Below are 13,937 nucleotides of genomic sequence, written 5' to 3'. Positions count from 1 at the left end.
GTGCTTCATGACATATTTTATCATTAAAGATTTTTTTTAATTCTGAACAGTCTGCCATCTTAACCCATTCTCAGTCTAAGATGAAGCTCTGTAGACAGGCAATGCTCTAAGTATGTGACAGCTATTCTAACCAATTGTTGATTACAATTTGGAGAGCACTCACTGCCCCATTCCAGAAACAGTCAATTAAAACACTCCTAGTTTATTTCAACCTCACACCAACAAAACACTGCCACAAACTGAAGTCACAGACATTGGCTCAGTCAGCAGCAGTCTCGTGCTTAGCGGGACAATTACTAACACAACCAATGAGCCATGCGCAGAAGTATATGTCTTACCTGCAGAACAAGCCCCGAAAACAAGGCAGACTGCACATTCGCTTAATAAATCAGACGTCATAACCGCTCAGCATTTCTGGTCAGACAAGCATTTTCCATGTTTAAAACACTAACAGCAACTAATATCCAAGCTTAAATAATAACCGTGGCTATGTTCCCTAATTTGAGGTTTTCCTCCACTGACTGTCACCAGGAAAATACTTCATTTATATTTTTCAAAGTAAATACTGCTCATTAAGAGTAATAAGAAACGAAAGAATCCTTAGAGACTATAAAGACCCTGTCTCAAAAAATGTATTAATTATTAATTAACTAAGTGAAATTTACAGCTGTTGTTCGCCCTGTAAGCCTGTCATATAAATTTATGGTCACACATCCGCCTATGATGGCATGTCCCATACCTGTGATGTAGTGTGTGGGGTTTAGGTCTGTAGTCACACATCCGCCTATGATGACATGTCCTGTACCTGTGATGTAGTGTGGGACTTTAGGTCCATGGTCACACATCTGCCTATGATGGCGTGTCCTGTACCTGTGATGTAATATGGGTTTAGGTCCATGGTCACACATCCGCCTATGATGGCGTGCCCCGTACCTGTGATGTAGTGTGTGGGTTTAAGTCCGTAGTCATACATCCGCCTATGATGGCATGCCCTGTACCTGTGATGTATGTGTGGGTTTAGGTCCATAGTCATACATCCACCTATGATGGCGTGCCCTGTACCTGTGATGTAGTGTGTGGGTTTAAGGCCGTAGTCACACATCCGCCTATGATGGCGTGCCCCGTACCTGTGATGTAGTGTGGGTTAGGCCTGTAGTCCTCTGTCTACATTCCCTGTTACCTCCTCACCAGTTACACGGGAACAGTCCCAAGGGAACAACTGCAGAAGAGCTGCAGAGTTCCTCTGGCCCTGAGAAAAAGAAGCCTGTGATCTTGTCTCTCTCCAGCCAAGTGCTGGGCACGTGAGACACGAAAGGACCTCTGAATTAATACAGCACCCAGGGCTGGAGAGATTGCTCAGTGGTTAGAACACTGGCTGCTCTTCCAGAGGATCCAGGTTCAGTTCCCAGCACCCACCTGGTGGCTCACAACCATCTGAAGCTCCAGTTCCTGATGATCCTGTGCCCTCCTCTGGTCTCTACTGGCATCGGGCAAGCACATGGTGCACGGACACACATACATATAAATAAATAAATAAATAAATAAATAAATGTAAAATTGTTTTCATCTTTAAAGGTATATTGAGAAAAGCCAGGATATCTGCATATTGGTAGCAAAGAACAAAGTCCACTGTTTACAGTCCTGCTATGGGAATAATTATTAAAATTATGATGGGAATGACAGTTAAGAAACCTACACATATTTAAATGCCAAAGAAAAGAGTGTTCCACAGGTTAAAATAAAAAAATCTGGTAGGACATAAAGGCTCTTGCTTCCTTCCCAACACTTGTGAGGCAGAGCTGGGAGAATCACTGCTGATTGGAAGCCAGCCTGAGACCACACAGGGAGACCCTAGGTCTACAGCATATAAAACAAAACGACAGTAAAGAAAGAAAAATTAAACCAAGAAGCAGAAATGCAAGGGGCCATGGCTGGAACAACACGATCTGCATTTTCATGTCCACTCGCGGAGGAATCAGAAGCAGAACCATGTGACGCATCTCATGTCCCACACTGAACCATGTGACGCATCATCTCATGTCCCACACTGAACACGTAACAGCTGAAGAGACGTGTTAGTTGAACTGGCCAAATAAAGCAAGAGATAAAATAAGGACCCCAGTGTTTCTGTCCCTCTAAGGGACCACTAGGATTGACGGAGGGCAGAGTGCCAACCGCTGGTCCCCTGGCAGCTTTCTAAGACCTTAATGTGTAGCTATAACTATGCCCTTAACTGGTCATGTAGTCTGGGGTCTTGGTAGGATATCAATGGTTGAAATGCAAGCATACCGCAGCTCCCACAACACAAATGCACATGTGTCTGAATGCAATCTCTCTCTCTCTCACACACACACACACACACACGCACCCTTTCACTTCCTAATCAGAAACCCTGTGACTGGACAGGGAAAGAAGCACAAGCTGCAGCTGGTTCTACCACCCTGCCAGCCTACCACCCCGCTATTCCAGCACCCCGCAACCCCGCTATCCCAGCACCCCACTACCCCGCCACCCTGCAACCCCGTCACTGCCCCACCACCCCACTCTACACCCCACCCCCACCCTCGGAGCACCTGACTATGGATGCAGTCAGAAACATGGATATCTACTAGGAGCTGTGGCATCAACATGGGGAGAGTAGGGCTTATAATAGAAAAAAATGAAAAACCAGACGACCAATTAACTGCAATGGGAACTACACAGTGTATTTTCAATCCCTCCTTGCAGGAGAAGAAGAAGAAAGAAGAAAGAAGAAGAAGGAGGAGGAGGAGGAGGAGAAGAAGAGGAGGAAGAGGAGGAGGAGAAAACTATAACTCTAAGATATCACTAAAAAAAGAAAAAATCTGTTAATTCTAAATATATACACCATCTAGGATGTAAGGTAGTTTTCCCATTAAGTTAATACAAGGGTATCTTATACAGATCTTTAGATAAAAACTTACATTAAGAAACATCAGTTTGGGTGTGGTGGCACACGCCATTAAAGCCAGCACTCAGAAGGCATAGACAGACCTCTGTGAGTCCAAAGTATAACTATCACTCAAAGGAAGCAAGAAGAAGCTTGACTATTTGCAGCTGCAGTGTTCAAGGGACTTTACCACCACCCTGAAGGGTCAGTGGGATGGTTAGTGAGCACAAGCCTCCCTGGGACCTGTCCCACTATCAGGAAAAAGTAAACTGAACCCCGCATGTTTTCAAGCGCACTGAGGCTGACGTGCAGAGACTCTGATAGGAGCAAGGTCACGTGCTGATTAGCAGCAGGCCCAAGACAACAGACACAAGGAGCAGAAGAGTAAGGAAATCCATGGAGAAGGTTCTCCTCTGCCTGTGAGCAGAGATCAGCAGCTCTGAGACAAGGAGACACAACTGTGGCTCTGCTCTGACGGCCCGAAAATCTCTAACAATTACCCTGTGACAAGGAAGGAATAGTTCAACAACCACCTAGGCAAGATGTCACTTGTGAGGCTCCACACACTAGGCCTGCTCTTGCAGAGGACCAGGGTTCAATTCCCAGCACCTACATGGCAGCTCAGAGCCATCTGTAACTCCAGTTCTGGGACTCTAGTGACCTCGTCTGACCTCCACAGGCATGGCACACACGTGCCACACAGACATACATGAGGCAAAACCCCCATACACATAAAATAATAAGATAAAACACTTTTTAAAATATTCTGTTTGATGTGGGAATACACCCTTCTGGTTCCCCAAGATAAATAAAGCCCTACACATTGAAACCATGCATGAAAAGATCACAATGGCATGAAAGGGGTGGGTGAAGGGACCGTGGAGGGAGGGGAAGGAAAAACAAGCAAACAAAAGTGTTTGGAAAATACCATAATGAAGCCTAACTTTATAAGCTAACTTAAAAAAAAACTTTGAAAAAATTAACCATGCCTAGCCACAAACAATAAAAAGAACCTACAAAATCACAACTGTCCCTGTTTGCCCCCTACAGGCCCCTGTGTCACGGGTGTTGCCCTGATCTCCCGTGACTGCTGGGCAGGGCCAAGGGAAGGCTCTGTCTTAGCTTACTTTCCTGGTGTGGGCTGTAACACTAACCGGAAAGTTACCTGGGTGTAGGTGACTTACAGGTTACATCTTCGAGGGAGTCAAGACAAGAGCTCAAGGCAGAACCTGGAGGCAGGAACTGAGGCACAAGTCACTGAGACGCTGTTTACCGGCTGGCTTGCTCTTCCAGGCTTGTCTTACCTGCTTTGTTAAGCTCCCCAGGACCACCTGCCCGGGGTTGACTCTGCCCAGAGTGGACTGGGCTTTCCCACATAAATCATCAATTAAGAAAATTCCCTACAGACATGTCCATAGACCAATCTGATAGACACAATTCTTTAACTGATACTGCCTCTTGCTAGGTGATTGTAGTTTGCCCTAAGGTGACAAAACCTATTCAGCAGAGCCTCTGTCCTCCACATGTGCAGCACACACACATACACACATATGCACACACATACACAATGCACACTTACACACACATGCACACACACTTGCACACATACACACGCACACACACACATGCACACTTACACACATGCACACTTATACACATATACATACACACATGCACACTCACACACATGCACACAATGCACACTTACACACATGCACACAATGCACACTTACACACACATGTGCACGTGCACACACACACAAAGGGTAGTGAGTCACTGGGAGCACAACCTAACCCTGTCCCCCTGCTCACAGGCACCTGCCATCTATACTATGCCACTGTCATTCCAAAGCAACAGAATCCATAGACTGTAGAACTGAAGCCTCCAAAACTGTGAGGACAAACTAGTTCCCTCCGTGCAACTGAAAATATCAAATATTTTTCTATAAAAATAGGACACTGGCTCTATATTTCATGACCTTAATTAAACTATCACAAATTAAGTGTAATTATTTCTCAGTAGTTGAAACATCTCACTCCTGAATTTTGAAAAAGTTATTTTATGAGACAGAATCCATAGTTACCAAATTACATATTAATTTTAAAAAATCAATGGAATGATTTGCCTTAGAACTTAAGTCTTGTGAGATGTGCCAGGCAGTTTCTGGAAGCATCTTTGAAGTTTTTCCATAATTTGTATATCTCACGTACAACGTTGTTTGTATTGACACGACAATTAAAATCTCAGGTTGAACATTATTAGATATTGCCCAGATGTGAAAGAAATAGCAGGCTTTTCTAAACAGCAGCAGGTATAAAGACGTCAGTGTTTGTCAAGTAAAATGCCACAGGACCTTCCTACTGTGTCTTACTTCATTAGATTTAAACTCACACAGAACCCACTGAAGTCCACGTCACTGGGCTGGCCTGGAGTGCCCTTTGAACATCATTCACCAAGGGCCAGAAAATTCTATCAGGGGACATTGCAACGTCCTTTGTAACCGCCCTTTGAAAGCCTATTGACAGGGGAGTGCAGGATCAACCACACTAGCTGCCTGACCTCTGCAGTTCTATGACCTTCCTCAGCCTCCGAGAAGTCCACTTCAAAAGACAGCTATTCAATCAGAGCCGCAAGCTCCACCCAGGGCAGCATGTCCAAGACTGTCTTCAACTTGGACTCTGCCTTGCCAGTCATCTCAACACTATGATCTTGCAACTAGAGAATGACACATTCTGCGAGCACATTCTAAAGAAACTTGACTTCCACATCAGCAGCAAGAAAGCAGTGAGCACGAGAAGCAGCGCTGGCGCCACCGAGCAGGCCACAGTAACAGGGCTCACGCTTTCTTCTGCCTGAAGTTAGCATGTGAAAGCCAGGAGTCTAAGGCAGGAGGAGGATTCTGGCTTTGGACACAAATGCTCTCTGCTTCTTGAGTTGGTCACTTCTGGTCTCAATAGCACCTAGAGTTCAACACCACGGCTGTGGAAGCTGACCACCTAACCCTTCCAGTATTTGTTTCCTTTGTCACCCACCTGTAACCTTGCTGGGTCAGAAACAGAAACAGAGTCTGTCCTAGCCCTTGAACTCTGGGTGGTGCTAATTACTGCACCAGCTAATTATCTGGTGAATGTGGTCATTACAGCTTTGCCATGCTAAGCACTTTGCCTCTCTTACCTCCTTGCTCCCCGCCCCCTTATGGAGAAACCACTGGGTCCACTTTTACAACGAGGAGATGGAAGCCCAGACAGATTTCTTACCTGGCTAGGGACATAAGGTTTGCAAGTCAAAGGGTAGGGATTACAGCCCAAACCTTCTGTTTCTAGAGACCCTCTTGTTGACTACTAACTGGAAGACACCTTCCATGTCTGCCAAGGCCCAAAAGCAAATCTGACAGAATTCATCGGCAAAGCCCTAGCCTGGACCCAAAATGCACCTGGGGTATGAATTCTTTCAGAACAACTTGACCCAGTGGAAATATACATAAGTTATTCCACACTTCAATCTCAGGAGTAACACAGATGGACAAGATAGGTGATTAAAACTTCCTTCCTCCCTGAAGTCTGGGGGACATGTGGGAAGAACAGGAACTGCAACTTCCAGGGAAGGCACAGGCAGGCAACAATGTCACCGAAAAGATCTCCCTCACAGCCCAGGGGACAGGACTCCAAAATTTAACAGTGAGCAGCCACCAGCCTCAAGTCTCCCGGATTAGACAGTCTAAAGAGCCGGGGTGGTGAAGTAACCCAAAACCACCTGTGTACTAAAATATATCGCAGGGCACAGTTAACTATGCGTCGGCACGCACACCGTGTAGGAAATTTCTAGAAATCAGAAAAGGTTCTACTTAACCAGCACGCTGGTTTTCTGTAGGATATACATATGCATTTCCCCAATTCAAACGCCAACTCGAATCTCGAGAGCCTGCCTAACTGTTCATTAGGCTAAGGAGATGAAAAGAGGAAAAGAAGATACAAGTTCTAGAACCCGGCTGCCCACGAGGCCAGTTCTGGCAAAGCCAAAGGGGTGAGTCTTCCCTTGGCAAGGCCAAAAGGAAATTACTTCAGCGAAGAGGGGCTGGTGATCTCCTCGAGCCGGACAGCCACTTTAGCACTGTGCGACATCGAATGTTTTCCTGGCCAACGCCAGGGACCTCAACCCACCGCTCTTTCCTTTCCAACCGGGCGCTGAGAAGGGCGGTGGGGAAGACAAGGAGAAAACACACATTTTAGTCAAAACAAGGCGGGCAGGAGACGCCAGGGAAGGCAGCCTCGCGGGGCCTGTCCGGGGCGTGCGAACCACTTCCTCTTCTCGGATGTGTCTCGGGCTGGAGATTACGAAGTTGCTGAGAAGCGCTCGCGGCTTCCTGCGCGCGGGGACCTAGGGAACCCGGGGCTGCCCCAGGCGCAGACCCCGGACACGCCGCGCGGGAGGGACCGGGACCGGGACAGGCTGGCGCTACCCACTGCGCGTCCTGCTTACCCCAGGGTGCTGATGAAGCCGTTGACCGAGCCCTCCGCGTAGAGGGACACGATGTCCCCAATGTAGAGGAAGCTGGACATTTTGTCAGACATGCTGCTTCACGCTCCTGTGGCCGTCCCCGCTGTCTCCGCTGCGCGCAACGGTGAGCTCAGAAAAGTGGGGTCCAAGGAGTCCGAACGGCTCAGCCTGGCGCGCAGCAGCGAGGCCACTGCTGGGGACACCGCGATGGCCCCGCGCCGCCGTCGCCGCCTCTGCCCTGCCGTAGGTTTCCTGTTCCTGGCGAAGTTCTGTCCTACACCTTCGCTCCTCCTCCCTGGCCCGCGCTCCCTCCGTGGCCCCAGAGTGCGCGCCCGGCTCGAGCAGAGCCTCTAGGTCCCCTCGGGGGACTCTCTGGACCAGGTGGCGGTGCCCACGGACCGAGGGGGCGGGGAGGAGCCCCGGGAGGGGGGCGCGCGACCAATCAAGCCTAGGCGGCCGGGGGCGGAGCGGGTCCGGGGCGGGGCCAGCTCCCGGAGGATGGGCCACCCTGAAGCCACCGGGACAGAGGCTCAGGAACCACGCTGGGCGGCGCTGCAGGGGCGGCAGGGACACGGCCGGCCAGGGACAGGGGCTCTGGGCTCGGAGCGTTCTTGGAGGGGCGGCCCCGGGGTGCACAGCAACAATCTGGAGGGACTTGGGGAAGGGAGGGAAGACGAGACGGTGAGCTCAGGAGGGACCTAGTTGGGCTGGGAAAGGGTACAGTGCAGCCAACGTAGAGGGGTGGACCCGGAGCACACAGCGACAATCCTTGCGAAAGGTAAGGGACTTGGAGGGGGTTAGAGAACTGCCGACCCGAGGGCTTGGGTGAAACCGGCCTTGAGGGACACCGACTGGGAAGAGGGTGCAGGGAGCCGCTCTGCATGGGGCGGGACCTGGAGAGCAGTGACCCGTCCGGCTGAGATCATGAGCCTGCAAGCACTCGCTGACAGAGGCCACTGTGGTGTTCGCGCGGTGCAGAGGCCGGAAGACCCCTGACGGTGGAAAGCTGGAGTAGGGGTGGATGTATATTTGGGTGGGGAAGTTGTTGTTTGAGAGGACGAAGGATTGTGGAAGACACACAAATGAAAAAGAGGAGCTAAAGGGAGGTGGGAATGAGGGAGCACTCCTGTGGAGTGTGTTCTTGGGTCCGGTTTTTCTTAAGTTTATGGTGGGGAAAAGGGATCCAGCAGCCACAGCTGCCGCGGTGACCACCCTGGCGACCGTCAGTGAGTCACCGATGCCAGTGAAGGCTTAGCAGGGCTGAGCTTTGTAACTCCAAGCGAAGGTAACTGTGGGTTCCAGCTGCAGGAGCAGGTGGCAGCCCTTGTAGCCCCGGAGGTGGAGGCGGGACACGAGTCGTGGGTGTCCCCTCTGTGTGTCTGTCTGACTCTTAGAGCGCCGTTTTAGAAGTGTTTGTCCTACCCTGCAGAAGCGTGGACGAGGTGAACACCGTGGTGACCGTGACACTAGTCACTCAATAAAAAAATAAAAAATGCTGCCCAAGCAATCAGTATAGAGCAAGAGATGTGGGAAAACAGACAGAATGGGCAGGGGCATAAGCCAGACTGCCGCTGACCAAAATGCAGAGTTTAGTGGTATCCTTTTGCCTTACAGTTCAAAGATGGTTAGAGCGGAGAGGTGTTTAGGAAGCCTCCAAGGTAGCATAGAACAATCAGGAAAGGGCAGAGTCTCAGTGCGGGACAAAGCCCACCTCTCCCGGACTCAGCAGGAAGCTGACCGTGTACACACTTCCACTGCCCCCCCCCGCCCCCTCGTACCACCTGAGCCCACAAAAAGCAGGAATTTAGTAAGTTCCCTATCCATGATGGGAGTCAGCCTGTCTATGTTCGTGGTGTTAATGTTGGGAACCCTCCAAAAGATGGACATTGAGTCCTAAAGTCTTGAGGAAATTGATGGCCCTGGAATGGAGGTGGCTGTTATTCGGGGGACTTGCATGCTGTGTTCTATGATGGTCCTTGCTACCATCCAACTCACGCTTAACAGCTACTGACCTAAATCCCGGAGGCTCCCTAACACAGGCAGGGTGACTTGAACAAATGAGGTATGAATATTTACACTGACAAACTGATGAAGCCTCAGGCTGGGTTCCCGAGTTCTGGTTCCTAGTGACGGGAGTAGGGTCTCCTAAAAACCAAGAGGTCAGAGGTCCAGAATAGAAGTCCAGTTGCCTAGGGTATGACACCATCTTCCTGAGGCACCTGTCAACATCTTTCTGCCATCTTCTGTTGTTTCTGCACCGTGTCTGTGTGTGTCTGTATGTGTGTTATGTGGATGTGTCTTTTGTTATTTCTATACTCTGTGTATGTGTGTTACATGGGTGTGTCTGTCTTTTGTCTCTGCACTCAATGTGTGTGTCTGTATGTGTTACATGGATGTGTCTTTTGTTATTTCTGTTCTCCGTGTATGTGTGTGTGTTACATGGATGTGTCTCTTGTTATTTCTGTACTCTGTGTGTGTTATATGTGTGGTATATACACTGTATATACAACTGTAGAGGCCAGAGTTTGGCATCAGGATGTCTTCCTCAGCTGCTTTTCCACCTTGCTGTTTTGTTGCTGTTGTGTGGGAAGTTTGAGGAGCATTTGTTTGTTTTGAAGTGGGGTCTCTCACTGAACGGGAAGCTTACCATCAGGTAGCTAACTGCCCAGTGAGGCTAAGGGTCATCACATGTCCAAACCCCAGTTACAGGGTTAGCTGTGCCTATCATGATGCCTAGCTTTTACATAGGTCCTGGGCCTCAGCCACAGCAAGCACTTCATCCCAGAACCACATCCATGACACCCCAGGCTGGCTCACCGCACTAGAAATATCCTGAGAGTGATCAGCATCTGACTTGCTCACCCTTCATGGGGTCCTGAGGGCTGGCATGTGGCTCAGGGGCAGAGCACTGACCAAACATACACAAGGCCTGGGTTTTAGCTCTAGTACTACAATTTAAATAATGGGCTGATAAAATAATATGTTGTGTTTTTCATATTTATTTTATTTTTATTTATTTTCTTGTTTTTTTGAGACAGGGTTTCTCTGTATAGCCCTGACTGTCCTAGAACTCACTCTGTAGACCAGGCTAGTCTGGGATTTACAAAGATCCACCTGCTTCGACCTCCTGAATGATGGAATTAAAGGCGTGTGCCATCACCATCCAGCTAATAAATATTTTATGGTCATTATCTCAAATGAAGAGTAGATGTCGAGAATACGAGGTTAACCAAATGACAGTGAGTCTCCTGTGCCACGGAAACCATGAATCACTTCAGCAAAAGTGCCAGTCACCAGCCCTAAAAATCTATAGAGGCAATAAACCAGGCAGAGTGTAATATCTGAGACATTTATTCAAGGGCTTGAATGTATTAAAATGAACTTCCAGTAAAGAGTCCAATTCAGTGATCAGTTTGTCAGAGTCATCGAGGATTCGCAAGCTGTCCCCTGTAGCATGAATTCTAATTGGCATTAATAACAAAACCCAGAGTCAGGTATCTAGGAGGTGAAAGCTGAGAGAGGCAGCACCGCTAGTCCTTACCTCTACAAAATCTCCTCACACTGAATCCTCAGAATGCATCCGAGCTCGGTCTCCTCCCACCTTATATTCATCTCTCTGGCCAGCCATATCCCTCCACTTCTCTAGTGCTGCGATTAAAGGTGCATGCCACCACTGCCTGGCCTCTATGACTAACCAGTGGCGTAGCTCTGCACTCTGATCTTCAGGCAAGCTTTATTTGTTAGATTACAAACAAAATATCAGTATAGTCCCATCACTGAATGTGTCATGAATTGCTTTCCTCTCTTCTTTCCCTTGCAATGAATATAATTTTAAAAATACAGCTGGCTTACTGAGCAGCCTGATTTATGAGGTTCATATAAACTATAGAATTAAAAAGTCATTCTCTTTCAATAATGCTATACCAAATTTACACATTTAACTGCTTAATAAGTCATCAAGGACCGCTTTTGGGCTTTTGGCTTCTTGTTACAATATACCCTAGGAACTGGGGCGGTGGCTCAGCTGGTAAATGGACTACCAGACAAGGATAAGGAAATGAGTTTGAATCCCCAGCACCCACATAAAATCGCGGGGATGACAACACATATCTACACTGGGAAAGAAGCAATCAGGAAGATACCAGAACCAGTTGACAAGCCAGTCTAGCTGATCTAGGTACAGTAAGAGACCTCATCTCAAAAGACCATGACAGAGAACATGCAAAAATACTTTACATCGACTTCTGCCTCATATACACAGGGAGTCAGCTCTGAGGAAGGATGCTGTATCAGTGACTTTCCGCACCGCTATAACTTAAGAATGGAAGGATTGTTTAGGCCCACGATGTGAGGCTGCAGACCATGATGGCGGGAGAGCCGTGGCAGCAGAAGCACAAGATGGCTGACCCCATGGCATTTACAGTCAGGAAGCGGAGAGACATGAATGCTTCTCCTCTTGCTTTCCCTCGTCCAGGAGTCTGGTCCTGAGATGCGCTGTCCACATTCCCTCCTCAGTTACCTGATCTAAAAGCTTCTGCGCAGGCGTGCCAAGGGGTTTATATTCCATGTTCTACCCCAGGTATTCTATACCCTGTCGGCCATCCATGTTACCCAGCACTAAGCACCACAGATGTGGTGGACTCTTCACACGTTAGCTGCTGGGGCACTGTGATGGGAACTGGAACCCGGGTGGACCAAAAGTCGGGCATGTGATTTACATCTCCTTAGACCTCTGCACACTTGGCCAATGCAGGAGAGTAGCAGTGGCTACTAGCCGGGTGGGTCCCAAATGTGGGTTCTCTGCTTCACACAAAAGTGAGGTCTCAATTGCTACAGAACTCTGCAGCACACAGTTCCCCGAAATGGAGGAGTGGGAGCCAGACAGACTGGCCACTTCCAGGCCCTCTTGAATCTACCCCCAATGTTGCGGATTCTGCTAAGTTTGCCTTCTTTTTACCTTTGGAGATTCGAGTCCTCCTCGTGGTGACACAGCCTGTTCACAAGACCTGCACTGAAAAGGTTCCCATGATTGGGGAGACATTGTGTTCTCAAGACCTGCGCTGAAAAGGTCCCCGTGATTGGGGAACATTGTGTTCACAAGACCTGTGCTGAAAAGGTCCCCGTGATTAGGGGACATTGTGGTGGTTTGAATGAGAAAGTCCCCCAGAGGCTCAGATATTTGAATACTTGGTCCTGAATTGGCAGACTGTTGTAGAATATTAGTTGAAGATGTGTTACATTCATTTGTGTTGTGGAATATTTATTTAATGATACAAAGATGTGTTGCATTCTTTTATGTTGCATTTGTTTAACACTGTGAAGCTGTGTTACTTTGCCTGACTAAAACACCCAATTGGTCTAATAAAGAGCTGAATGGCCAATAGCTTGACAGGAGAGAAAAATGGGTGGGGCTGCCAGGCAGAGAGAATAAATAGGAGGAGAAATATAGGGAAGAAAGTCAGAAGCAAGAAAAGGAGAAGGAGAGAAGGATGCCAGGGGCCAGCCACAGAGTAAGAAGGAAAGAAAGAAATACAGAATAAAGAAAGGTAAAAAGTCCAGAGGCAAAGTGTAGAAGAAAAGAAACAGGATAAATTAAGAAAAGCTGGCTAGAAATAAGCCAACCTAAGGCCAAGTATTCAAAAGTAAGAATAAGAGCTGGGAGCTGGGTGGTGGGTCCCCAAAGAGTAAAAAAGACCAACTACAGCGGAGCTGTTGGGTAGGTTTATGAGGTGTGGCTTTGATGAGGAAGTATGTCACTGGGGTGAGCTTTGAGGTTTCAAAGTCATGTACCATTCCCATTCCCCTGGCTCTGCTTCCTGATTGTAGTTTGAGATGTAAGCTCTCATCATAGATGTGAGCCCTCGTCATACATGTGAACCGTGAACCCTCATCATACATGTGAGCCCTCGTCATAGATGTGAACCCTCATCATACATGTGAACCCTCGTCATAGATGTGAACCCTCATCATATATGGAAGCCCTCAACATACATGTGAGCCCTCGTCATACATGTGAACCCTCGTCATAGATGGGAGCCCTCATCATAGACGTTGAGAGCTCTTCTCATGTTAGCGTATGAGGAAGCTTCCAGCTCCAACCAGCACGTCTGCAATAGCTGCCACACTGCCTCCACCATTATGGACCTATCCTTCTGAACCATAAGCCCAAATAAACTCTTTCTTCTGTAAGTTGCCTTAGTCGGGTTTTATCAAAGCAACAGAAACATAACTGAAAGGTGTCTAGCGGCCATTCTGGGAGTCTTGATAATTTTGAACAAGAGAATGCATTCTTGGTTCACTCTGCCCCTGCACATTATAGTCTTTCCTGGATTCCCGCATCCTTAGCACTCCAGAGAGCGGTGTAGAAACTGCGCCATGGACTCCCTTAGTCCACAGATCTCTCCTCGCAAACCAGCACCAGTGCCTATCTCAGATCTCAAGTATCCACCTGTCTGATGTCCCAAGTCACCCGGTACTAGGAGAATGACTGCCAGGCTCTTTCTCTCTGCTTGCTGCCATTATCACTCTGTA

General features: G+C 48.2%; 1 protein-coding gene across 1 annotated transcript in view; it reads right to left on the bottom strand.

Annotated features, from left to right (window-relative positions):
* The window catches only part of Itpr2 (inositol 1,4,5-trisphosphate receptor type 2), a 398,346-nt gene extending 390,583 nt beyond the window's left edge, over positions 1-7,763 (bottom strand). The window contains exon 1 of the mRNA XM_057792035.1: positions 7,389-7,763. Coding sequence (XP_057648018.1) covers positions 7,389-7,480 — 92 coding nt within the window. The 5' untranslated portion in view covers positions 7,481-7,763. The remainder of the gene's footprint in view (positions 1-7,388) is intronic.
* Positions 7,764-13,937: the final 6,174 nt, after the last annotated feature.

The sequence above is a fragment of the Chionomys nivalis genome, chromosome 1 (assembly GCF_950005125.1).
Source record: "Chionomys nivalis chromosome 1, mChiNiv1.1, whole genome shotgun sequence".
Taxonomy (NCBI): domain Eukaryota; kingdom Metazoa; phylum Chordata; class Mammalia; order Rodentia; family Cricetidae; genus Chionomys; species Chionomys nivalis.
The sequence above is the reverse complement of the archived record's forward strand: the minus strand, read 5'-3'. Positions and strand labels throughout refer to the sequence as shown.